Source organism: Chamaea fasciata, unplaced genomic scaffold, assembly GCF_029207755.1.
Source record: "Chamaea fasciata isolate MVZ Bird 193981 ecotype frontalis unplaced genomic scaffold, bChaFas1.0.hap1 SCAF_27, whole genome shotgun sequence".
In the NCBI taxonomy this organism is placed as follows: Eukaryota; Metazoa; Chordata; class Aves; order Passeriformes; family Sylviidae; genus Chamaea; species Chamaea fasciata.
The window spans coordinates 4,441,539-4,466,860 of NW_027094112.1; the positions used below are offsets into that span (position 1 = coordinate 4,441,539).

Consider the following 25,322-nt stretch of genomic DNA (forward strand, 5'->3'; position numbering starts at 1 on the left):
TGGGTCAGTTCAGATGTTACAAAGAAGAAAAAAAAACCCAATTTTTTACTATTTACACTGTGTCACAATCAGAAAATACATCCATCACTTTTCTAAACTCTTATTAATAGAGTTAATCTTAATTAATAATTAATAATTAATAATAATAATTGTGGCCCTGCATGAAGGCCGCCAGATTTCTACTTTTTTTTAAAATCAAAATAAAAACAACCAAAACCTGAAGAAGAAAATTTACGAGACCCGCGTTACCAGACAGAGTGGAGCCACCCACAAATAAATCTATCAGATGAGATGATTGAAAGGACACAGCAGTCCTTAAATATCCAAGTCTGGAAGAGTGGAAGGTGTGCTGCTGGCTGACCTTATGCCAGGCACCCTCGGCTGAGAAACTTCTGCTTTCTCTCTCTTAGTTGTCTGTTTTTACTTTTTCACTAAACTTGCACATTTTGAAAGAGAGCGGGGCTCGTTTTTCACAAGCATCATCTGGATGCTGCAGGGCAAGGATTTGCAGAGCTCCTTCCCTGCTCCCTCCAGGATTCCCTTCCCTTCCCTTCCCTTCCCTTCCCTTCCCTTCCCTTCCCTCTGATCTGCTGTGTGTGGGATGGCTGCCTCTGAAAATAGCCCCCTTCCCTCCTGGCACTGGGATGTGTCTTTCTTCCCCAGTCTGACGTGTGTTAAATCTGGTCTGGGGTTTTTGTTTTTGATGGAGAAAGGGTGGGATAAAGCCGGAATTAGCTCAGGCATGTCCCCAGCGCCGGGGCCGAGCCCAGCAGGGCTGGGACTGTGTCCTGCTGCACTCAGGGAATGGGGAATCCCAGAGCTGGATTCTTTTCCTGCTCCCAAGGCAGCAGGGGAAGTTTTCCAGCAGCTTTCGGAGCGTGCTGGGAGTCGTTTGTTCTGCTGGAGGTTTTGGTGCTGGGGAGAGCCCCCGGAGCTGACACGGAGCCAAAGCCCAGCCTTGTCCCTGTGCAGCAGTACCTGCTGGGCACAGCAGGCACGGGAACAGAGCTGGAGTGGAATTCCTTCCTAAATCCAGGCTCTTATCGGGAGTTCAGTGAGGTGGGGCTGTGGGGACTCCCTGGGAGGGGCTGTTCTCACAAAAGGCAGCTCAGAAACCTCCTGACCTGCTCTTGATTCTGGCACAGCCTCCTCGGTGACTGCGGCAGGGCAGGCAGACACAGTCCAGAGCTGGATCTTTATTATTATTATTATTATTATTATTATTATTATTATTATTATTATTATTATTATTATTAATGCTGCCACTGCTGGGTGCTGCAGCACGAGCCCCGCCTGTACAATAGCAGCTGAACATTCGTTCTCCTGCTCTCCCCGTGTTCCTGTGGCTGCCACACATGACTGAGGAGCAAAAACAATCCAGTGACTGACTCATCCCCCCAGAGGAGGTGGGATGGGAGGGACGGGAGCCAGGCAGCGTGGAAGCAGCAGCCACAGGCAGCTGCCGGAGGCCGTGGTCAGCCTGCCTTGTAGCAGGGATAAATTAAGGCTGGAATATAAAATCTGCCAGTTTCTGGCCTGTGGGTGTGTCTGGGCTCTCAGCTGTGCCCTGGACAGTCGGTGGAAGGGGAAACCCTCTCAGGAGGATTCACCAGTGATGGAACTGTCACCACAGTGTCCCCCAGCTGCCGCTGTCTGACGGGTCCCAGTGCCCCACAGCCATCCCCTGGGCTGCTGGGTGTCCCTGCAGGTCCCCAGGGCAGTGACAGCCGGGCCCTGAGCGTCCCTTCCCTTTCTCCTGCAGATCAACGAGCTCAGCAACGTCCCTGTCCCTGTCATGTTAATGCCCGACGACTTCAAAGCCTACAGTAAGATCAAGGTGGACAATCATCTCTTCAACAAGTAAGTGGGAGCTTCCCAAGCTCCCTGCGGGCACAGCTCTGTGCTGGGAGGCCAGCTGGCCTGGGGGAGGCTTCCTGTCCTGCCAGGAGGATCCAGCGTGGCTGGACATGAGTCCTGTGCCCTGGACAGGCTGTGGTGGGGTCAGTCTGTCCCTGCAACGCTCTGTGGTGGTTGGTTTCCATCCTCTGAGGGATGAAACTCTTCACAGGAGGCAGCTCTGCAGCTCTGCTGGGCTCGTGGAGTCTCTCTGGAGTTCTCCCTGTCTCCTTTTCCTGAAGAAAACCCATTTTTGGGAGCTGCTCTGCAGTCGTGGTTGTGGCTGCTGCTCGGTGCTGTGCTCTGCACCCCGGCTCTGCAGGGCTGCAGTGCTCCCTGAGGAACCCTCGGTTTGCCCTGAGCTTCGGAGGGATCCGCTTGGCAGAGTGGGAGGTGATGGGGAAGTTTGTCTCCCCTGGCACTCACAGGGTGAGGGATCTGCTCCTCTGGGGATCTGAGCTCCCCACGTGTGGGTGGGAGGGTTCCTCATCGAGAATGAGCTGCCGAATTCTCCCACTGGGTCCAAGCAGCACCAAACTCTGCCTCTCCCCCTCCGGGCAGGATCAGGGCTGTGGGAGGAGCAGCTGCAGCTCCCTCCGTGGCAGGAATGGTGTCATTGTCCCCTCCGTGGCAGGGAATGGTGTCATTGTCCCCTCCGTGGCAGGGAATGGTGTCATTGTCCCCTCCGTGGTAGGGAATGGTGTCATTGTCCCCTCCGTGGCAGGAATGGTGTCATTGTCCCCTCCGTGGCAGGGAGTGGTGTCATTGTCCCCTCCGTGGCAGGGAATGGTGTCATTGTCCCCTCCGTGGCAGGGAGTGGTGTCATTGTCCCCGGTCCTGTGCTGATCCCCCTCTCCTGGGGGCTGTGGCGGAGCTGGTTTGGGGGGTCTTGGCCATTCTGGTGCTGAGGGATGGGATCTGAACCCAGAGCCCACCCCTGTGCTCCTGCAGCTCCTCCTGGTGTGCAGGGACAGCGGGGACAGTGTGTGACACTGTGTGCAGTGACAGTGTGTGCAGTGACAGCTGTGTGACACCAGGGACAGCTGTGTGACAGTGTGTGCAGTGACAGCTGTGTGACACCAGGGACAGCTGTGTGACAGTGTGTGCAGGGACAGCTGTGTGACGCCAGGGACAGCTGTGTGACACTGTGTGCAGTGACAGCTGTGTGACACCAGGGACAGCTGTGTGACACCAGTGACAGCTGTGTGACACTGTGTGCAGTGACAGCTGTGTGACACCAGGGACAGCTGTGTGACAGTGTGTGCAGTGACAGCTGTGTGACACTGTGTACAGCTGTGTGACACTGTGTGCAGTGACAGCTGTGTGACACCAGGGACAGCTGTGTGACACCAGGGACAGCTGTGTGACAGTGTGTGCAGTGACAGCTGTGTGACACCGTGTACAGCTGTGTGACAGTGTGTGCATTGACAGCTGTGTGACACCAGTGACAGCTGTGTGACACTGTGTGCAGTGACAGCTGTGTGACACCAGGGACAGCTGTGTGACAGTGTGTGCAGTGACAGCTGTGTGACACTAGGGACAGCTGTGTGACAGTGTGTGCAGGGACAGCTGTGTGACACCGTGTACAGCTGTGTGACACTGTGTGCAGTGACAGCTGTGTGACACCAGTGACAGCTGTGTGACACTGTGTGCAGTGACAGCTGTGTGACCCCGTGTACAGCTGTATGCCGCTCACACAGGGGTCTGTTTTTGGTGACAGTCACTGTTTGTCCCACCCCGTGCCATCAGTTACGGTGACCATTGCCGAGCCTCACAACGTGTCTCCTGGCCACTCCTACCCCAGGGATCCTTCACCTGTGTCTGTCTCACACAGTTTCTGATACCAGGCTCCTTTATCAGTTCCATTATATTACATATCCCACTATATATTCCACTATATATTCCATTTTATATCCCACTATATCTTCCAAGATATGAGGCTCCTTTATCAGTTCCATTATATCACATATCCCACTATATATCCCACTATATCTTCCAAGATACCAGGCTCCTTTATCAGTCCCATTATATTATATATTCCATTATATATCCCACTATATATTCCATTATATATTCCAAGATAAGAGGCCCCTTTATCAGTTCCATTATATCACATATCCCACTATAAATTCCATTTTATATTCCAACATACCAGGCCCTTTTATCAGTTCAATTTCATTACACATCCCACTGTAATTTCCAGTTGACCAGGCTCCTTTATCAGCTCCATTCCACCCTCTGTCCACTCCCCACGCCCTCACACCTCTGCTCTGCCCTGCCCTAGGGAGAACCTGCCCAGCCGCTTTAAATTCAAGGAGTATTGTCCTCTGGTGTTCCGGAACCTGCGGGAGAGATTCGGGATCGATGACCAGGACTACCAGGTATCCTCCCTTCCCTTCCTGCCACACAAACCGTGGGGCCAACGCTGCTTTTCTGGCTTTATCATTGGAGTGCTTCCACCAGCAGTGGAGGGGATCTGGCTGTGCCAGGCACTGGGCGGTGGGAGGAGAAGGTGATCCTGCTCCCAGGGCGTGACACGGGGGCACAGGACAGGCAGGAGCTGGAGGATAACAATGATCCAGCCTGGAATATCTGCCAGGAAAACCAGGCTGGGGTGTTTGCCCAGGCTCAGGTGAACCTGCTGCTCTCAGCCAGGTGTGTGTTGTTGATTTGGGTGTGTCAAGGTGCCTCCTGCTTTGGGATGCAGCCCCTAATGCCAGAGGGGCTGGTTTTCTTGGAGAGCAGTCTGCTGTTATCACAGCTGGGCTCAGCTCTGGGGACAGGGACGTGGCAGAGCTCTGGCTGCTGCAGCGCGGCCAGGAAAGGCAGCTCTGAGCAGGGAGATCACAGAGAGCAGCCCGAGGGAGGCCAGCCCTGAGCAGGGAGATCACAGAGAGCAGCCCGAGGGAGGCCAGCCCTGAGCAGGGAGATCACAGAGAGCAGGGCCAGGGAGGCCCCGGGCAGGCCGGTGTCAGGAGCTGGAGTGTCCCCAGCAGGCGGTGACAGCGCGGGCACGGCGCCAGGGGCATCCCCTGGATCCCTGTGAGTGCAGCGGCGCGTGGGGCAGGGCTGCAGCCTCCCTGCTCCCTCCATGGGCTCCCTGCGGGCTGGGGAGAGCAGCTGGGACAGGGCAGGTCCTGCCAGCACCCCCCGTGTCCCTGTCACCCACCCTGGGGACACGCCCTGCCCAGGTGTCACCCACACCCTCCACACCTGCTTTCTCCTTTACACTCCCCCTGTTGTTGTGAGGGATTTGCTGCCCCCATCTCTGAGCTGCTTTGGCTTCTTTAAAAAGTGTCCAGCTGGAAGAGAAGACGTTAATTGAGCTGAGTTCGGGTGGGTAAAAAGTGTTGGCTGGAGTGGGAAGGGAGCCAGGTTAACACCCCAGCTGTGGCAGAGGTGGGAGTGACAGGGAGGGGGCACGGGGCTGGGAATTTGGCAATGCTCTGTGTGGTCACCGTTTCTGCTCGCCAGCTCCACAAGAAAAGCTCTGTGGTTTTGAGGTGAGGGCTGATTAAACCGCCTGGCACAGACCCCTTTGCAAATGTCAGCGAGCAGCAAAAGGGGATTTTTCTGTTTGCCTTGCTTTTCCTGACGCTCTCTAAAGCTGTTGGCAGCAGCAGAGGTTTTTTGGTTTTTTTTCCTCCCTGCTTCATTAAAGTTTTAAAAGCTTTAAATGCTTCGTTCTGAAAGGAAACCTCTGGGCTCACTTGCAGCATGACGTGGTAAATCTCTCTCTCAGAGCAGGCTCCCTCTGCTGCCAGAGCTGAGGGAGAGGGGGACACAGCAGTGCCACTGTCACCTAAAATCAAACAAATCACCCGGCCTGAAACACAACATCCAGCCCAGAAACTCGCTCAGGATCACTGTTGGTGCTGCTGTAGTTTCAGAGCCCTCCCCATCTGTGATAAGGGAACGCTGCTGAGAGGTTGTTGGTTGATAGAATGACCTCTGGGCAGGTGGAGGGGACAGACAGGGGGACAGGTGACAGCTTGGCCGTGAGGCGGCTGGCACTGAGCGAGGAGCTCACAGCAGGCCCAGCTTACCTGCGGAGAGGCAGCAGAACAAAGAGCTCGTGCAATGGCTCAGGGAATTGATCCCTGCAGTTTTCCTGGGATTTTCCAGCCCTGCTGCACTGTCTGGTTGCTAAGGGTGGAGACAGGGATCTAAAGGCAGATGCTGCTGGTTGTCAGAAGAACAACCACGCTATTTATACTAATCCTGTACGTCCAGGGGTAGGAACAGCAGAGCCTGAGGGGGATTTTAGGTGCAGGGTGACCTTTTTTGGAGCCCCTCCCTGCCCAGCTGGGGATCTGCTGGGGGTCTGGAGCTTAGGTTTGCAGCTGGCATGGAGGTTTTGTGGAGAAAAAAACAGGTCCTTAGGGTGTGAGAGACAAATATTGAGGGACAGAAATGCCCAAACGCTGAGACTTTGGCCAGACCAAGCTGCTTTTTGATGGAAAAGCCAACAGGCCATTTCAGTTGTTTTATTCTGTTTTTTTTTCTGAAGCCTTAGAAATATCCTGACTGTTCTTAAATCCCCGAGAGGAAACGCTGAGAGCTCTTGGCCTGTGCATCCTACACCTCTAAAAACCCTCCAGTAAAAGAAAAAAACCACCTTCCAAAAACACCCCCCAGGTGTTGGAGTAAAACCTGCCAGCAAACCACAGGGCCAGGTGGAAGCCCTAAAAATGTGTCCAGACTTTGAAACAGATTTTGGGTTTTACTCTCAGCAGTGCCCAACCTGGAGCTCACAGCCAGACTGGGGGCTCTGAGCTGGTCCTGTGGGGCTGGCTCTGCTTCCTGGAGCTGTTCATGGGGATCCTGTGGGGCTGTTCAAGGAATTCCTGTGGGGCTGGCCCTGCTTTCCAGAGCTGTTCAGGGGGTTCACAGCCAGACTGGGGGCTCTGAGCTGGTCCTGTGAGGCTGGCTCTGCTTCCTAGGGCTGCTCAGGGAATTCCTGTGGGGCTGCTCAGGGAATTCCTGTGGGGCTGGCCGTGGTCCCTGTTTCCCAAAGCTGCTCAGGGAATTCCTGTGGGGCTGGCCCTATTTCCCAGAGCTGCTCCAGGGGTTCTTGTGGGGCTGCTCCGGGGTTCCTGTGGGGCTGCTCCGGGGTTCCTGTGGGGCTGGCCCAATTTCCCAGAGCTGCTCCAGGGGTTCCTGTGGGGCTGCTCCGGGGTTCCTGTGGGGCTGGCCCTGTTTCTCAGCGCTGCTCAGGGCGTTCCCATCCCCACCTGAGCCGTCCCCGCTGCCGAGGGCGGTGCCAGCCCCTGCCGTGTCCCCACGCCGTGCGTGTGTCCCCAGAACTCGGTGACGCGCAGCGCGCCCGTCAACAGCGACAGCCAGGGCCGCTGCGGGGCCCGGTTCCTCACCACCTACGACAGGAGGTTCGTCATCAAGGCCGTGTCCAGCGAGGACGTGGCGGAGATGCACAACATCCTCAAGAAATACCACCAGGTACGGTGAGTCTGGAGCTGCCCCCGCGCGCCCGGGGACCGGCCCGGGGGCTGGGGATGGGACACGGGGGTTGTGGGGGGAAACGGGGCCCCGGGGGGTGAGGGACAGAAACGTGGGGGACAGAAATGTGGGGGACAGAAATCAGAGACAAATATCTGAGGGACAGAAATCTGAGGGACAGAAATCTGAGACAAATATCTGAGGGACAGAAATGTGAGGGATAAAATCCTGAGGGAGAGAAATCTGAAGGACAGAAATCAAGGAGATTTTTGGGAGAAAAATCTGAGGGACAGAAATCAGAGACAAAAATCTGAGAGACAAAAACCTGAGGGACAGAAATCTGGGGGACAGAAATCAGAGACAAATATCTGAGGGACAGAAATCTGAGGGATAAAAATCTGAGGGACAGAAATCAGGCTCAGAAATCTGAGGGACAGAAATCAGAGACAAATATCTGAGGGACAGAAATCTGAGAGACAGAAATGTGAGGGATAAAAACCTGAGGGAGAGAAATCTGAAGGACAGAAATCAAGGAGATTTTTGGGAGAAAAATCTGAGGGACAGAAACATGAGGGATAGAAACATGAGGGACAGAAATCAGGGTCAGAAATCTGAGAGACAAAAACCTGAGGGACAGAAATCAGAGACAAATATCTGAGGGACGGAAACCTGAGGGACAGAAATCTGTGGGACAAAAATCAGGGTCAGAAATCTGAGGGACAGAAATCAGGGACAGAAACCTGAGGGACAGAAATGTGAGGGACAGAAATCAGCGACAAATATCTGAGAGACAAAAAACCGGAGGGACAGAAATCTGAGAGACAAAAATCAGAGACAAATATCTGAGGGACAGAAATCTGAGGGACAGAAACCAGGGTCAGAAACCTGAGGGTCAGAAAAGTGAGGGACAAGTGGCCCATCCTCACGAGGCCTCTCCCCTGCGTGCCGCGCCCCAGTTCATCGTGGAGTGCCACGGCAACACGCTGCTGCCGCAGTTCCTGGGCATGTACCGGCTCACCGTGGACGGCGTGGAGACCTACATGGTGGTCACCAGGAACGTCTTCAGCCACAGGCTCACCGTGCACAGGAAATACGACCTGAAGGTGAGGCCCTCGTGGGGCTGGGGGCTCCTCCACAGCTCTGGGAGCCGCGCCTGGGTCGCGTTTTGGGTGGCCGTGGGTGGAAATTCACTGTTGGTCCGTCCCCACCTTCCCAGGAGATCACCTAAAGGGGCTTGAGCGCTGGTTTTAAAGATGCTTTCAGTGTTTTCCTGCATGGAGAAATCAAGAGGTGTCCGTAAATTAATTGGGAATGTGACCCGTAGTACAGTAATATTTTCTTTTTTTTTTCGCTTTCGTTGTTCTGCATGGAGAAATTAAACGGTGTCAGTGAATCCATTGCAAATGTGGCCCACAGTGCAGTAATGATATTTTCTTTATTTGTTTTGCTTTGTTTTCCTGCGGGGAGAAATCAAGAGGTGTCCATAAATTAATTGGGAACATGGCCCATAGTGCAGTAATGATATTTTATTAAGTTGTTATTAATCTGTTTTGCTTTCGTTGTTTTCCTGCGTGGAGAAATCAAGAGGTGTCCATAAATTATTTGAGAATACGGCCCATACTGCAATAATGATATTTTCTTTATTTGTTTTGCTGTGTTTTCCTGCATGGAGAAATCAAGAGGTGTGCCTAAATCAATTGGGAATATAACCCATAATACAGTAATGATAGTTTCTTGATTTTCTTCACTTTCATTATTCTCCTGCATGGAGAAATCAAGAGATTTCCACAAATTAACTGGGGATATGACCTATGGTGCAATAACGACCTTTTCTTCATTTGTTTTGCTTTCATGGTTCTCCTGCATGGAGAAATTAACTGGTGTCAATTAATCCATTGGGAATATGACCCATAGTGCAGTAATGATATTTTCTTTAATTTTTTTTTTTTTTCTTTTTCAGGGCTCAACAGTATCCAGGGAAGCAAGTGATAAGGAGAAGGTATGGAGGCATCCCTGGGCAGCCTTTCCTTCCTCCTGGTGGTTGGAAGCAGACAGGACCCAGCTGAGTTCCCTTTTCCAAAGGCCAGGGCAGGTTTCACCTGGCTCTGTCCCCCCTTTCAGGCTGTGAAGGGTCCTGCCTGCCCTGCTCTGCTGTGGTGGCACTGCCAGGACCTGGGGCCACTCCCTGGGGACAATCCCAGCAGGACCAAACCCCCCTGGGATGGTGGAATTGTATCAGCCCTGCAGTGAGCCTCGATGGCCCAGGGACAGCAGATATCCCCTGGGGGGAGGATGGGTCCTGGAAGGGATAAAGAACTCTGCCCCAGCTGGTTTGACAGCAGATCTCCCCTCAGAGTGATGAGGGACAGGTCCTGGAAGGGATAAAGAACTCTGCCCCAGCTGGTTTGAACAGCTGCCCATTAACAGAAGGCACTGCCCCCTGCCCCCTGTTGTTATGAGGAGTGGGTTATGAAGGGATAAAGGAAACACCTCCCCAGCCAGTTCCAAGAGCTGGCAAACAGAGCACACACTTTTGGTCCCATCGTGCACCCCAAGGCTCCATCCCCCGTGGCCTCTGGGCGCCCCGAAACAGCCCCGGCTGAGCCCAGGCTGCCGCCCCCTGATGACACCAGCTCCCTGTGCCAGCCCTGCCCGGGCAGGGGCTGCGGGATCCCACCTCAGCCGCCTTCTTACAGGCCAAGGACCTCCCAACCTTCAAGGACAACGACTTCTTGAATGAGGGGCAGAAGCTGCACGTTGGAGAAGAGAGCAAAAAGAACTTCCTGGAGAAGCTGAAGCGGGACGTGGAGGTAGTTTGCTGGGGGGGAGGGGAGCAGCTGTGCTCTGTTCTCCCTGTCACTGCACCCTCAGTGCTGCCTCCAGGGCTGGGGTTCATCCCTTGCTGCTTCCTCAGGGTCCTGCTGAGGGCTGGGAAGCCTCTGGAGGCCCGGGAGGGTTTAGTTCTCGCTCCAGCCTTGCTTAGGGAGGCACTGCAGGGAAGGCTGAGCATTCCCCACCCTGCACGGGCACCTCTCATTCCCGCCTCTCTCCCAGTTTTTAGCCCAGCTGAAGATCGTGGGTTACAGCTGAAACGACAAAAAAGAGCCAGCAGCTCCCCTCAAAACAAAAAAACCCCAACAATTGAGTCCCCAATACCAATCCCCAAAGAAAGGAAACTTCTAACCCATGGCAATAACCAAGATAAAAACGTGCTTTTCCTCTAAATGCGGCCTGTGAACAGAGCACGCTCAGCCCAGCAGGGAGGGCCAAGGTACTTCCAAACAAAGGCCACCCAAAAATTCTTTCTGCCCCCCAAAAACACCCTGGAACAGTGCTCAGCCCCCAAAACCACCCTGTAACAGTGCTCAGCCCCCCAAAAACACTCTGTAACAGTGCTCAGCCCCCAAAAACACCCTGTAACTGCTCAGCCCCCCAAAAACACCCTGGAACAGTGCTCAACCCCCCCAAAACCCCGTGTAACAGTGCTCAGCCCCCAAAACCACCCTGTAACAGTGCTCAGCCCCCCCAAAACACCCTGGAACAGTGCTCAGCCCGCAAAACCCCGTGTAACAGTGCTCAGCCCCCAAAACCACCCTGGAACAGTGCTCAGCCCCCCAAAAACACCCTGGAACAGTGCTCACCCCCCAAAACCACCCTGTAACAGTGCTCAGCCCCCAAAAACACCCTGGAACAGTGCTCAACCCCCCCAAAACCCCGTGTAACAGTGCTCCATCCCTCCTTGCCCCATCCTGCACTTGCCCACCCGTCTCACTGCCTCCTCTCCCCAGTTTCTGGCCCAGCTGAAGATCATGGATTACAGCCTGCTGGTGGGCATCCACGACGTAGACAGGGCCGAGCAGGAGGAGATGGAGGTGGAGGAGAGGGCAGAGGACGAGGAGTGCGAGAACGACGGCCTGGGGGGGAACCCCGTGTCCTCCTACGGGACCCCCCCCGACAGCCCCGGGAACCTCCTCAACTACCCGCGGTTCTTCGGGCCCGGAGAGTTCGACCCCTCCGTGGACGTGTACGCCATGAAGAGCCACGAGAGTGAGTGCGGCCGCCTGGGGAGGGCAGGGAGGTGTGGGGGAGCTGGGGAGGCCAGGGAGGGTGTGAGGGAGCTGTGGGGAGCTGTGGGGAGCTGTGGAGGCCAGGGAGGGTGTGAGGGAGCTGTGGGGAGCTGTGGAGGGCAGGGGAGCTGAGGAGGAGCTTTGGAGAAGCTGTGGAGGAAGGATGGAGGACAGGGGAGGTATGAGGGATGAAGCTGGGGGTCCCCAGGGGCTGTTTGTGGATCTGGGGGTGAAGCTGGGGGTCCCCAGGGGCTGGTTTTGGATCTGGGGGTCCCCAGGGGCTGTGTGTGGATCTGGGGGTGCAGCTGGCTGTGCCCAGGGGGTCAGACCCCTCTGGTGCCCGCAGGTGCCCCCAGGAAGGAGGTTTATTTCATGGCCATCATCGACATCCTCACGCCCTACGACACCAAGAAGAAAGCTGCCCACGCTGCCAAGACAGTGAAAACACGGGGTGAGCCTGGCCTGGCCTGGCCTGGCCTGGGGGCTCTGGGGGGCTCTGGGGGCTGCCGGGGTCTCCTGGCACTGATCTTCTGCCAGGGAGGGAATTCTCCAGGGCCTGTGCTCAGCGCTTCCCTGCAGCCCCCTCAGGGTTAGGGTGGGATCGTTGGGGATAATTTCCATCCCAATTTGGGAGGTGCTGGAGGGATGGGCTGACTGCAGGGTGACACCCAGGGGTCAGTTCGGTGTCCTGGGTGACACTCAGGGGTCACTAATGTGTCCTGGGTGACACCTAGGGGTCAGTGCTGTGTCCTGGGTGACACCTAGGGGTCAGTTCAGTGTCCTGGGTGACACCCCAGGGGTCAGTGCTGTGTCCTGAGTGACACCCAGGGGTCACTGCAGTGTCCTGCAGTCAGGGTGACACCCAGGGGTCAGTTCTGTGACCTTGGAAGCGGAGACCCAGCCCAGGCAGCAGCAGCAGGGGGAGTTTTTATGGAATTCTGGGATCCTGGAATGTGCTGGGCTGGAAGGGACCCCTGGAGTGACCCCAACCCCCCCCAGGAGCATTATCCACACAATCCCGGCGCTCTGGCGGCCTCGGGGCCCTGCCCAGTCCCCGGGGAGCTGTTCAGTGCTCAGACACCCTCTGGATGAAACAACCCTTCCCCAAAACCCGTCCTGACCTCCCCTGGCCCGGCTCCTGAACCTGCTCACCCCGACGGGGCAGCCCCAGGGCCTGACCCGGGAGGAGCAGCTGCAGTGAGATCGTTTTCCTTGGGTTTCTCCAGACCTGCAGGATTTGTCCTTAGCCATGGATGCTCCCTGGCAGAGGGGCTGTGCCCTGAGCCCTCCCTGAGCCCTCCCTGCCCACCCTGAGCACCCTGAGCCCTCCCTGAGCCCTCTTTCCTACCCTGTCCCCTCCCTGACCACCCAGACCCCTCTTCGCCCACCTTGACCCTTCCTGACCCCTCTCTGACCACCCTGAGCCCTCCCTGTCCCTGCTGACCCCTTCCTGTCCCCTCCCTGCTCTCCCTGCCCCTTCCTTGTCCACACCTGACCTCTTACTGTCCCCTCTGTCCCCTCTGTCCACCCTGTCCCCACTGTCCCCACTGTCCCCCCTGTCCCCTCTGTCCCCCCGTCCCCCCCTGTCCCCTCTGTCCCCCCTGTCCCCTCTGTCCCCCCTGTCCCCTCTGTCCCCCCTGTCCCTTCTGTCCCCCCATCCCCTCTGTCCCCCCTGTCCCCTCTGTCCCCCTGTCCCCCCTGTCCCCTCTGTCCCCCTGTCCCCCCTGTCCCCTCTGTCCCCTCTGTCCCCCCTGTCCCCTCTGTCCCCTCTGTCCCCCTCTGTCCCCCCCTGTCCCCTCTGTCCCCCCGTCCCCCCCTGTCCCCCCTGTCCCCCCTGTCCCCTCTGTCCCCCCTGTCCCCCTGTCCCCCCGTCCCCTCTGTCCCCCCTGTCCCCTCTGTCCCCCCTGTCCCCCCGTCCCCCCTGTCCCCTCTGTCCCCCTGTCCCCTCTGTCCCCTCTGTCCCCCCTGTCCCCTCTGTCCCCCTGTCCCCTCTGTCCCCACTGTCCCCCCCTGTCCCCTCTGTCCCCCCTGTCCCCCCTGTCCCCCCTGTCCCCTCTGTCCCCTCTGTCCCCCCTGTCCCCCCGTCCCCTCTGTCCCCCCTGTCCCCTCTGTCCCCCTGTCCCCCCTGTCCCCTCTGTCCCCCTGTCCCCCCTGTCCCCCTGTCCCCCCTGTCCCCTCTGTCCCCCCTGTCCCCCCTGTCCCCTCTGTCCCCTCTGTCCCCTCTGTCCCCCCTGTCCCCCCCGTCCCCTCTGTCCCCCCTGTCCCCTCTGTCCCCCCTGTCCCCTCTGTCCCCCTGTCCCCTCTGTCCCCTCTGTCCCCCCTGTCCCCTCTGTCCCCCCGTCCCCCCTGTCCCCCCTGTCCCCTCTGTCCCCCCTGTCCCCTCTGTCCCCCCTGTCCCCCCGTCCCCCCTGTCCCCTCTGTCCCCACTGTCCCCACTGTCCCCACTGTCCCCTCTGTCCCCCCTGTCCCCCCTGTCCCCCCGTCCCCCCTGTCCCCCCGTCCCCCCTGTCCCCTCTGTCCCCTCTGTCCCCCCTGTCCCCTCTGTCCCCTCTGTCCCCCCTGTCCCTTCTGTCCCCACTGTCCCCACTGTCCCCTCTGTCCCCCCGTCCCCCCTGTCCCTTCTGTCCCCCCGTCCCCTCTGTCCCCCCTGTCCCCTCTGTCCCCCCGTCCCCTCTGTCCCCTCTGTCCCCTCTGTCCCCTCTGTCCCCTCTGTCCCCCCTGTCCCTTCTGTCCCCCCATCCCCTCTGTCCCCACTGTCCCCACTGTCCCCCCTGTCCCCACTGTCCCCTCTGTCCCCCCTGTCCCCCCTGTCCCCCCTGTCCCCTCTGTCCCCTCTGTCCCCCTGTCCCCTCTGTCCCCCCTGTCCCCTCTGTCCCCCCTGTCCCCCCTGTCCCCCCTGTCCCCTCTGTCCCCCTGTCCCCCCTGTCCCCCCTGTCCCCCCGTCCCCTCTGTCCCCCCTGTCCCCTCTGTCCCCCCTGTCCCCCCGTCCCCCCTGTCCCCTCTGTCCCCACTGTCCCCCCTGTCCCCTCTGTCCCCCCTGTCCCCCCTGTCCCCCCTGTCCCCCCTGTCCCCTCTGTCCCCCTGTCCCCTCTGTCCCCTCTGTCCCCTCTGTCCCCCCTGTCCCCGCTGTCCCCTCTGTCCCCCCCGTCCCCCCTGTCCCCTCTGTCCCCTCTGTCCCCTCTGTCCCCACTGTCCCCCCTGTCCCCCCTGTCCCCCCTGTCCCCCCTGTCCCCTCTGTCCCCCTGTCCCCTCTGTCCCCTCTGTCCCCCCTGTCCCCTCTGTCCCCCCGTCCCCCCTGTCCCCCCTGTCCCCCCTGTCCCCTCTGTCCCCCCTGTCCCCCCTGTCCCCCCGTCCCCTCTGTCCCCCCTGTCCCCTCTGTCCCCCCTGTCCCCCCCGTCCCCCCCTGTCCCCTCTGTCCCCACTGTCCCCACTGTCCCCACTGTCCCCCTCTGTCCCCCCTGTCCCCCCTGTCCCCCCGTCCCCCCTGTCCCCTCTGTCCCCTCTGTCCCCCCTGTCCCCTCTGTCCCCTCTGTCCCCCCTGTCCCTTCTGTCCCCACTGTCCCCACTGTCCCCACTGTCCCCTCTGTCCCCCCGTCCCCCCTGTCCCTTCTGTCCCCCCGTCCCCTCTGTCCCCTCTGTCCCCTCTGTCCCCCCTGTCCCCTCTGTCCCCTCTGTCCCCCCTGTCCCTTCTGTCCCCACTGTCCCCACTGTCCCCTCTGTCCCCCCGTCCCCCCTGTCCCTTCTATCCCCCCGTCCCCTCTGTCCCCTCTGTCCCCTCTGTCCCCTCTGTCCCCCCTGTCCCTTCTGTCCCCCCATCCCCTCTGTCCCCACTGTCCCCACTGTCCCCCCTGTCCCCACTGTCCCCTCTGTCCCCCCGTCCCCCCTGTCCCCTCTGTCCCCCCTGTCCCTTCTGTCCCCCCGTCCCCTCTGTCCCCTCTGTCCCCACTGTCCCCCCTGTCCCCCCTGTCCCCTCTGTCCCCTCTGTCCCCTCTGTCCCCCACTGTCCCCCCTGTCCCCCCTGTCCCCGTCCCTGACGCCGGCTGTCTCCGCAGGCGGGTGCCGAGATCTCCACGGTGAACCCCGAGCAGTACTCGAAGCGCTTCAACGAGTTCATCTCCAACATCCTGACATAGTGGGTGCTGAGCCTGCACCCGAGGGTGCTGCACCCGGGACCCTGCCCACACCGACAGCCCCTGGGGCCGTGTGACACCGTGTGACGCCGCGCGACACCGTGTGACGCCGCGCGTGTGTGACAGACCCGTCCTCATCCTCGCCGCGCCCTCGCCGAGCGGGCTCGGTGATGTGACAACAAGTGCCCAGATCTCACATCTCCAGGGCTCTGCTTTTCGGGTTTTTGGGTTTGTTTTGTTGTTTTTGGTTTCCAAACAAGCCAAGTGCATTGTTCTCCAGCACTGCTCTTCTCCCCTGTGACACCTTCTGCTCCCCGCTGAGGGGACAAGTGGCACTGTCCCCAAAGGTCACGGGCGGTGCCTCATTCACAAACCACTCCTCGGGGTTTATTTTTTATTTTTTTCCGTGCTGTTGTTGTTGTTTTATTGGACTGGCTTGGCCAGAAAAAAGACAGAAAACAAACCTCCCCTCCCCTTTGATTTCCCTCTCGGTAGGAATTGGAAGGAAAATAGCTCAGCATTTCAAGGATGGAAAACAGAACTCTGAGACACACACACAAAAAAAAAAAAGGAGTGGCTGAACTTTGTGGGACACTTTATTTTTTTTTTTTTTTGGGTTAATTTAAGCAACAAAAGAAGAAAAAAAAACAAAAACAAACTTTTTTTGTAACTGCACTCGATTTACGAGAAAGATGAGGGAAATGAACATCTACCAAAGATGATCTCTGAAAAAAACAAACAAACAAAAATAAGGTGTAACTCCTAAAAAAACCTGAGAAACAACCAGTGTGTGAAGTGAGAGAGGCATTGACCAACCTCAGCTCATGACGTGCTCGGACCTGGGGTGATTCCGATCGATTTCCTAAAACAGAAATGGAAAAAAACAAAATCCCCCCCAAACATTTTAAGGAGAAGGCATTTTTGTACCTGTCAATCCGGGAGGAATAAGATCCCGAGCCGTTCCCTCAGCCAGGAGCGGCTCTGGGGCGTCACCGTCACAATCCTGCCAGTGTTAATTAATCAGCTCCTTCATTCTCCAGTCTTCCTCCCCCTTGGCCCACCTGCCACAGGTACTTGAATCCGTGTCCTGCCCCGAGTCCCCCGGCGCGCTTTCCTCGTGGGGAGACGCGACTTGCACAGAAGGAAGCGCTCCAAACCCTCCGGGAGTGGCCGAGGCTCGCACTCTGGCGCCGGATTTTCTTTTCCCTGAAGGATTTTTTGGGACTGATTGGAGGGACTGAAACCTCCAGCTTTCTCTTTGAACCCTCCGAGCGGGGTTTCCTTGGCTCTGCTGCACAACTTCGGGATCTTTGTTTTGGGATTCGTCCTTTTGTCGTCGTCGTCGTTGTCGCTTATTTCATTTTTATTTTTTTTTTTGAAATTTCTCTTTCTAAGCAGGATTTGGGAGTTTCGAACAACAAACCTCTTCGCAGTTGAAAGCTGTTGCTTAATCTGCCTTGGAACTGTTTTTTCACACATGCCTTTGTTCGGGGAAGCGGCTGTGGGGGACGTCTGGCCTCTGCTGGAGCAGCTTTGTTTTTTTGGAAATTTGTGGAGTTTTAAATTTTTTTTTGGTCCTTTTTTTTTTTTTTTTTTTTGAGAGAGAGATAACTGGTGCTCATCACATCCTGGTAATTCCCTCCAGTGAACCCCGGGCTGGATTCTGATTGTGAGTTTGGGGCTTTTGGTTTTTGTGGGTTTTATTTTCCTCTTCACCCTTTTCCCGTTCCTGAATCCTCCCCACAGGTCTCACCTTGGGAGAGGCTCGAACTGGAGCCCCAAGTGTGAGCTGTAAATAGAGTTTTGAAACGAAAAAAATGAAGAAAAAAATTGGGGGTCCTGATGGGATTGGAGGATTTTTGATCCTTCCCTTTGGTTTGGGACAAATTAATTACTGGATCTTGATGGGATTGGAGGATTTTTGATCCTTCCCTTTGGTTTGGGACAAATTCATTACTGGATCTTGATGGGATTGGAGGATTTTTTGATCCTTCCCTTTGGTTTGGGACAAATTAATTCCAAATTAATTCCGTGATTCCATCGACCACAACTGCAGAAGCCTCTTTAAAAATGTGGTTTTTTAACCAATCCTGATGGGATTGGAGGATTGTTTTGGTCCTTCCCTTTGGCTCGGGACAAATTCCTGCTGCCCCTGGAGGTGTTTTAAAGTGTGGAGCTGGAAAAGCCACGACCCAAATGCAGCTAAAAAAAAAAAATATTTAAAAAGATTTTTTAAAAGGGAGGACTTGAAGGGCATCGTCAGCTTCGTTTTGTGGTTGCTTCTCTCTTAATAAGCACTTAAGTTTGCTGCTAATTAGGAATTAAACACCGATAATTTTTTATTCTTGACAGTTTTAAAAAAAAAAAAATCTGCATTGAATCTGCAACTTTTGGCCTGGTAAGTTTGCCCTTCACCTTTGGAAGTTGTTTTAGCTTGAAATCATCTGTTTCAAAAATAGAAATGAATAAGTGAAGAGGAGGAAAAAAAAAAGAGAAATCAATGAAGAGGAGAGAAAAAAATAGAAATAAATGGAGAAAAAATAGAAATAAATGGAGAAAAAATAGAAATAAATGGAGAGGAGAAAAAAATAGAAATAAATGGAGAAAAAAATAGAAAGAAATGGAGAAAAAATAGAAATAAATGGAGAAAATATAGAAATAAATGGAGAAAAAATAGAAAGAAATGGAGAGGAGAAAAAGGAGGGAGGAAGGGAGCAGGAGGTGGGTGAACTCCACCAAGCAAACCCGGAGAGAAGGGAATGAGATTGGAAAAAATCTTCCCAAAAGCCCCAAAATAACAAAATCAGGGACGAAATCCCGACCGCTGGGAATTGCTGCGGCAATCCTTACAGGGAGCTGTGGCGGAAGGGACTCGGGAGCAGGGGAATATTTCAATATTTCAATATTTTTCCTCCTCCCAAACTCGCGCTGGGGCGGATTTTGGCTCCTGCGGGTGTTCCCACAAGGCCAGTTGCCATAAAGGTGTGTGAAAAGTGCCGGAAGCGCCGTTCTCTCGCCCCGTGATGTGTTTCCCCGGGCGCGGAACTTGGTTTGACGGAAGGTTTTGGGGTTTGTGTATTGTTTACATTTGGAGAAGTAGCATTACCTTCCAAAAACCAACAACCAAAGCTCATTTTTGGTTCCTGCAGACAGTGTTTTTATTGCCAGGACGAAGAAGTGAAGCTGCAAATATTTGCTTTGTTGTTCTTTTTTCTTTTTTTAAAAAAGGGACTTTTCCTTTCAGTTTGTTTTGGTTTTATTATTTTATTTTTTTTTCCTTTTAAATCTTGTTTTAGGTCAATTTCCACTCGAGTATTTAAAAACAACGCTTTCAGTTCTGGTTTTACCACTGCTCGTGCTAGTTCGTTGTCCGTCCCTGGCGTGGGTTTCGTTCCGGTTTCGCTCGGTGTAGATATTCCTGTCCTTGGCATGAACCCTGCAGGATCTGCGGCACAATTCAGGGGTTTTATTTTGCGTTTTTGGGTCAAAAAAAGCCAGATTTGGTCCAGTGGAGTTGCGAACGATCGGCGAGAGCATCTCCCCGCCGTGCGGTGCTGCGGGATCCGCGTTCCTGAGGGGAATTCCTGCTCTGGCAGGATTTCAAAACCCCGAATCTGCTTCGAGCTGGGAATTTCCACCTTCCCCTAGTGAGAAATGAGAGCGGCAGAGGGGAGGCAGAGCTCCCGAAGTGCAATAAATCCTCTCCAGGGATCGCTTTGGGATTTGGGATTTGGGATTTGGGGCTGAGGGAGAGGCTGGAGCCTGCCCTGGGCTCCAGCCTGACAGACACAGTCGTGGAATTCAGATGGAATTCACTCCTTGGGGATGGAATTTGTCCTGTGGGGATGGAATTCATTCCTCGGGGATGGAATTCATTCCTTGGGGATGGAATTTGTCCTGTGGGGATGGAATTCATTCCTTGGGGATGGAATCAATTCCTTGGGGATGGAATTCACTCCTTGGGGATGGAATTTGTCCTGTGGGGATGGAATTCATTCCTTGGGGATGGAATTCATTCCTCTGGGATGGAATTCATTCCTTGGGGATGGAATCAATTCCTTGGGGATGGAATTTGTCCTGTGGGGATGGAATTCATTCCTCGGGGATGGAATTCATTCCTTGGGGATGGAATTTGTCCTGTGGGGATGGAATTCATTCCTTGGGGATGGAATTCATTCCTCTGGGATGGAATTCATTCCTTGGGGATGGAATCAATTCCTTGGGGATGGAATTCATTCCTTGGGGATGGAATTTGTCCTGTGGGGATGGAATTCATTCCTTGGGGATGGAATCAATTCCTTGGGGATGGAATTCATTCTGTGGGGATGGAATTTCTCCCGCGGAATTCACCCTGTGGGGATGGAATTCAGGCTGGAGTTCACCTGTGGGGATGGAATTCCTTCCTTGGGGGTGGAATTTGTTCTGTGGGGATGGAATTTCTCCTGTGGGGATGGAATTCATTCCCTGGGGATGGAATTCTCCCTGTGGGGATGGAATTCACTGGAATTCATTCCTTTGGGGTGGAATTCACCCCCCGGGGCAGCAGGGGAAGCTCCCACACTCCCACCTCAGAATCTGGATCAGCACAATCAGCGAGGAAAACTGAATCACTTTGAGTCTTATTTCCTTTTTGTTTTTCCTTTTTTTCCCCCCCTTTTTCTGGGGAGGAAATTCCTGCTTTTCCCGAGCCACCTCCGTGGGGACACCAGAGGATTCCAGGGCGCTGAGGAGGTTGTGGCGGTGGATATTCCCAATCCATGACTACGCTGCAGTCCTTTTCCAGCTGCACCTGGAATTTCACCCCCAGCTGAAGGATTTTCCCCCAAAATCACTGGGGGGGAGTGTCCCCAGCAAGGCCACAACCCCAAATTCCCAAATTTTCCTTTCCTGCAGAGCCACTCCCAGTGTTCCCCTCCGCCCCTCGCCCCCTTTGGGATGGATCCCGTGGAAAACTGGGATGGCAAAGCTCTGGAAAACATCGTTTTGAGTGGAAATCACTCGGAAATTGGTGCTGCCCCAGCAGCTGGATGGGAGTGGAGCAAAAATTCCACACACAGGTCACGAGGGGCGGGCAGGGCTAATAATCAGTGCAACTGAATTTCAAAAGAAAAAAAAAAATAATGTGAATAAATTAAGTTTAATCTAAAAACTAAAATGAAAAAAAAAAATTAAAAAAAAAACTAAAAAAAAATTTAAAAAAATAATAAAAATAAGAACATTCTAGGTTTTTTTCACTGCTGTTTTTTAAATAGGAATTTGAAGTCCTCTGTGCTTGTCTGTTTGCTAGGAGCAGTTTGAGACACTGTTACTGTTTTGAAATGCATGCATGTTACAAGATGAGTCTCCAACCAGAGAACAAAAAAAAAAAAAAAACCCAACAGAAATAAAATTCCAACTTTGTGTACACCTGGGCCCTCCCTGCTGTGCTCTTTGAGGGGACGCCCTCAGCTGTTCCAGGGAAAACTGGGAAAAGGGCCGGGGAGAAATGGGAAATCCCTCCTGGGAGGGTGGGGAGGGAATGCCCAGGGAAGCTCTGGCTGCTCCATCCCTGGAAATGTCCCGGAGCACCCAGGGAGGGTGAAAATGGCCCTGAAAATGTCCCTGATCCTGAAAATGACCCAGGGAGGGTGAAAACGGCCCTGAAAATGTCCCTGGGATGGTGAAAATGTCCCTGATCCTGAAAAATGTCCCTGGGATGGTGAAAAGTCCCTGTCCCTGGCAGGGGAGGCACTGGAGGGGCTCCGAGTCCCTTCCCACCCAAACCATTCCACGATTCCATCAACCAAAACTGCAGAATCCTCTTTAAAAACGTGGGTTTTTTACCCTTTTTAGCCAGTCCTGGCTGTCAGAAAAACTCAGATCTGGCAGGAAAAAATGAAAAAAACAACAAAAACAACCCTGAAGCTGCCCCTGTGCAGCAGCTCAGCCCCTCCCATCCTCCCTTCCAGGTGGGACGCTCTGCTCCCACCTCCAGCCTCCTCCAGGTGGGGAATTCAGCTTGGAACTCATCCCTGTCAGGGCTGGGAGCTCAATCCTGGTGCTCAGAGCCAGCAGAAAGGGAAGTGGAGGGGAAGAGTTTTTATTTAAAAAGTCCCGAGCGGCGCCGAGCGGCCGAGCTGGGCTAATCCATGCGAGCCTTCAGCGTCCTCGTGGTGACCTTGTCCTTCTCTCTGCAGGGGGAAACGGAGATCAGTTCTTGCTAAGCCCGGCTGAAACCCTTCCCAGAGCCTGGGGAGGCCCGGCTGCTCTCCTGGGGAGCCCAGGGCAGCGTCACCTGCAGCTCAGGGGCTTGTGACAACGATAAAACCAAAGATTCCGGGGAGCTCCCGGCCTCGGGGCGTGCAGGAAGGAAAAGGGGGTTTGCCAGAGGCAGCCTGGGGACGGAGCTGGGGGGGGGGTTAAAGCTGCAGAACATCCTCGTTATTCCCTTGGGAATGGTGGGAGTTCATGTGCATCCACGTGGGGCAGAGCAGCCTCATTCCCATGGGAATGCAGCCGGGGAGGGGAGGGGAGGAGCAGCACTCACATGACGTGCACCACCACGCCCATGCCAGAAATGGCGTCCCTGTCCACGGCGTTGAGCATGGCCTGCGAGATGGTCTCGAAGAGCTGCTCGGGCTCCTGGGGCACAGGGAACAGAGGATTCACCTGGGCTGCACATCCCTGGGGTTTGTCTCTCCAAACGCAGACACCAAGTGACCCCAGGTGACGCCAAGTGACCCCAGGTGATCCCAGGGTGACCCCAGGTGACACCAAGTGACCCCTGGGTGAAACCAGCTGATCCAGGGTTACCCCAGCTGACCCCCCGGTGACTTCAGGTGACCCCAGGTGATATAGGGTGACCCCAGGGTGACACCAGGTGACCCCAGGTGACCCCCAGGTAATCCCAGGGTGACCTCAGCTGACCCCCAGGTGACCCCCCAGATGACCCCCCAGGTGACCCCCCAGGTGCTCTTGGCTGACCCCGGGTGCCCCCCAGGTGTCCTCAGGTGCCCCCAGCTGACCCCCAGGTGGCCCCAGCTGACCCCGGGTGCCCCCCAGGTGTCCTCAGGTGCCCCCAGCTGACCCCGGGTGCCCCCCAGGTGTCCTCAGGTGCCCCCAGTTGCCCCCCAGGTGCCCCCAGCTGCCCCCCAGGTGGCCCCAGGTGATCCAGGGTGCCCCCCAGGTGTCCTCAGGTGCCCCCAGTTGCCCCCCAGGTGATCCAGGGTGCTCCCCGGGGCGCACTCACCATGTCGGGCTCCCAGAGGGACTCACACATGCCGTACATCTGCTCGGAGCAGGTGCCGCTGACCACGAAGTCCTCGGTGACCATGGGGCAGCCGATGAGGTCCAGCGAGCACAGGAAGGGCCGGAGGGTCAGCGGGTCCAGCCCCGCGATCACCGGCTCCGCGTAGTACGGCCCGAACCTGGGGGGACAGCCGGCCTTGGGGACAGCCCGGGGACAGCCCTGGGGACAGCCCTGGGGGAGCACAGGGATCATCCCGGCACGGGGCAATCCCAAAAATCCCGGCCTGGGACTGGGAGCAGAGGTTGAACACTCCTGGAGCTCCAGAGTGGGGTCGTGACCCTTCCCAGTGCCCACCCAGTGCCCACCCACCATTCCCAGTGCCCACCCAGTGCCGTTTCCCACCCCACAGCTCCCCTCAGGGCACACCCTGCCATGGTTTTGGCACAGCAAACAATCCTGCAGCAGCAGGAGTTTGGGCTGCTTTGACAATTGACTCAGTCTGAGACAACTCGAGGAGGAAAATCAAATTATTGCCACCCCAAGACTGCAACAATCTGCTCAGGGAAGGTGCTGGTGACACCACGAAACGATCCCTGGCCATGCCAGGAGCAGGTTTTAGAGGAAAAAAAAAAAAACCCTCTCAACCCTTCAAGAACTGACAGAGCCCCTCGGCCCTGCCCGGCCCCACAGAGAGAAATCCCGGAGCAGTTTTACCTCCTCTCGTAGAGCAGGTTGGACACCATGCTCATGAAGGTCTGGGGTTTGATCTGCCTGCCCTCCTTCAGCTCGTACAGATTGAGCCTGAACTTCAGCCTCTGCGCCCTGCAAGGGGACCTCAGCTGTCAAAGTGGCACTTTCGGCACTGAAAGTGGGAGTTTTAGCGGTGAAAATGGGATTTTTGGCACTGAAAGTGGGATTTTTGGCAGTGAAAGTGGGAATTTTGGCAGTGAAAGTGGGAATTTTGGCAGTGAAAGTGGGATTTTTAGCGGTGAAAATGGGATTTTAGGAGTTAAAGTTGAATTTTAGCAGTGAAGGATCCATTTTAGCGGTTAAAATTCAATTCTAGCAGTGAAAGTGGAAATTTTAGCACTGAAAGTGGAATTTTAGTAGTTAAAAGTTCAATTTTAGTAAAGTTGAATTTTAGCAGTGAAAGCGGAATTTTGGCAGTTGAATTTTCAGTTGACTTTCAGCAGTTAAAACTCAATTTCAGCAGTGAAATTTTCATCCCAGCACCGACGTGACCTCAAACCACGCGCAGCTTCATTTCAAAAGAACATTTCAAGAGAACTAAGAACGCCAGTCACCTCCACCCTTTAACTTTTAACCTCCACCTTTTAAACTTTTAACAACCATCCTCCCCACCCCCCCCCCTAAAAAAAAATTAACCCCCCCGTCCCGGGCCCCACTTACACGGTCTGCACGTCGGTGGCCAGCCCGGCCAGGCCGATGTAGAGCCTCTGGCCCATGGGGAAGATCTTCTGGAAGTCGGTGGTGACGGTCTGAGCCTGGACGCCGAAGCGGCGGTCGGCGGCGATGGCCACGCAGTCCCGGCCCCTCATGGCCATGACGGCCCCGCCGTTGTACGACATGATGGACTGCGGGGGAACGGAGGGTCACGGGGAGCGCCGGTACGGCCGGCCGGCCCCCGGCGGGAAGTGCTCCTCACGGAGCGGCCTCTCCCCGCCGCGCCGCCCCCCAGCGCTGCGCCGGGCCCCGGAGCTGCCCAGGCGCGCTCACCATGGCTGCGGTTGTTCGGTCAGTGCTGTGTCGCCGCTGTGTCGCCGCTGTGTCGCCGCTCGCCGCCGATCCGCCCCCGCTCGCTGCCGGACCCAGTCTGAGCACAGGCTCCGCTCCGGCCCCGCCGCGCCGCCGCTAGTCCCACCCACAGCGCTTCCCATTGGCTGTCGCCTGTGCTGGTCCTGCCCCCGCCGCTTTCTATTCGTCAGTATCACTGCCGCTCTCATCCCGGCATTTTCCATTGGTGACCGCCGCCGCCGGGAGCCCGAGCGCTGCTGGTGATTGGCGGGAGCCGCCGGGGCGCGCGCAGCTGATTGGCTGAGTCCGGGCAAAGTGGGCGGGGCAGAAAAGTGACGAGTCACAGTGAGCGCGCGAGGCATGCCGGGAGTGAGGGGGGGAAGAGCTGGAAAATTGGGAATGGCCGAAAAATTGGGAATGGCTGGAGAAATGGGAATGGCTGGGGAAATGGGAATGGCTGGAAAATGGGAATAGCTGGGGAAATGGGAATGGCTGGGGAAATGGGAATGGCTGGAAAATGGGAATAGCTGGGGAAATGGGAATGGCTGGGGAATGGGAATGGCTGGGGAATGGGGGAACATCTGGAAAAATGGGGAACATCTGGCTAAATGGGGAACAGCTGGAAAAAATGGAAACGGCTGGGAAAATGGGGAACAGCTGGAAAATGGGAGTGGCTGGATAAATGGGGGAACAGCTGGAAAAATTTGAAGCAGCTGGATTAGGCACAGCTGGATCAGTAGGGGCAGAGCTGGATAAATGGGGAACAGAGGGAAAATGGGGGAAGAGCTG

The 25,322-nt window shown here is 55.7% G+C and overlaps 2 protein-coding genes across 2 annotated transcripts in view; one reads left to right on the forward strand and one right to left on the reverse strand.

The window, feature by feature from the left end:
* Positions 1 to 20,671, forward strand: part of PIP4K2B (phosphatidylinositol-5-phosphate 4-kinase type 2 beta) — a 30,973-nt gene extending 10,302 nt beyond the window's left edge. The window contains 10 exon segments of the mRNA XM_066205346.1: positions 1,763 to 1,860; positions 4,181 to 4,277; positions 7,201 to 7,353; positions 8,310 to 8,456; positions 9,314 to 9,352; positions 10,050 to 10,163; positions 11,142 to 11,400; positions 11,767 to 11,861; positions 11,863 to 11,871; positions 15,473 to 20,671. Coding sequence (XP_066061443.1) covers positions 1,763 to 1,860; positions 4,181 to 4,277; positions 7,201 to 7,353; positions 8,310 to 8,456; positions 9,314 to 9,352; positions 10,050 to 10,163; positions 11,142 to 11,400; positions 11,767 to 11,861; positions 11,863 to 11,871; positions 15,473 to 15,553 — 1,092 coding nt within the window. The 3' untranslated portion in view covers positions 15,554 to 20,671.
* Positions 20,672 to 21,613: 942 nt separating this feature from the next.
* PSMB3 (proteasome 20S subunit beta 3) lies at positions 21,614 to 24,638 on the reverse strand. Its single transcript, XM_066205341.1, has 6 exons — positions 24,516 to 24,638; positions 24,189 to 24,373; positions 23,493 to 23,600; positions 22,779 to 22,956; positions 22,077 to 22,171; positions 21,614 to 21,720 (listed from the first exon to the last, which is right to left on the reverse strand). Exons 1-6 carry the CDS (start codon positions 24,516 to 24,518, stop codon positions 21,672 to 21,674), a joined length of 618 nt encoding a protein of 205 aa, XP_066061438.1. The 5' UTR covers positions 24,519 to 24,638; the 3' UTR covers positions 21,614 to 21,671.
* Between the last annotated feature and the right edge of the window lie 684 nt (positions 24,639 to 25,322).

What these genes read in the sequence shown, in the direction of transcription:
- PSMB3 (XM_066205341.1), bottom strand. An exon ending in GCCACCGACGTGCAGACCGT is followed by an intron (nt 23,601 to 24,188) that starts GTAAGTGGGGCC and finishes GTCCCCTTGCAG; the next exon opens with GGCGCAGAGGCTGAAGTTCA. An exon ending in AACCTGCTCTACGAGAGGAG is followed by an intron (nt 22,957 to 23,492) that starts GTAAAACTGCTC and finishes CTGTCCCCCCAG; the next exon opens with GTTCGGGCCGTACTACGCGG.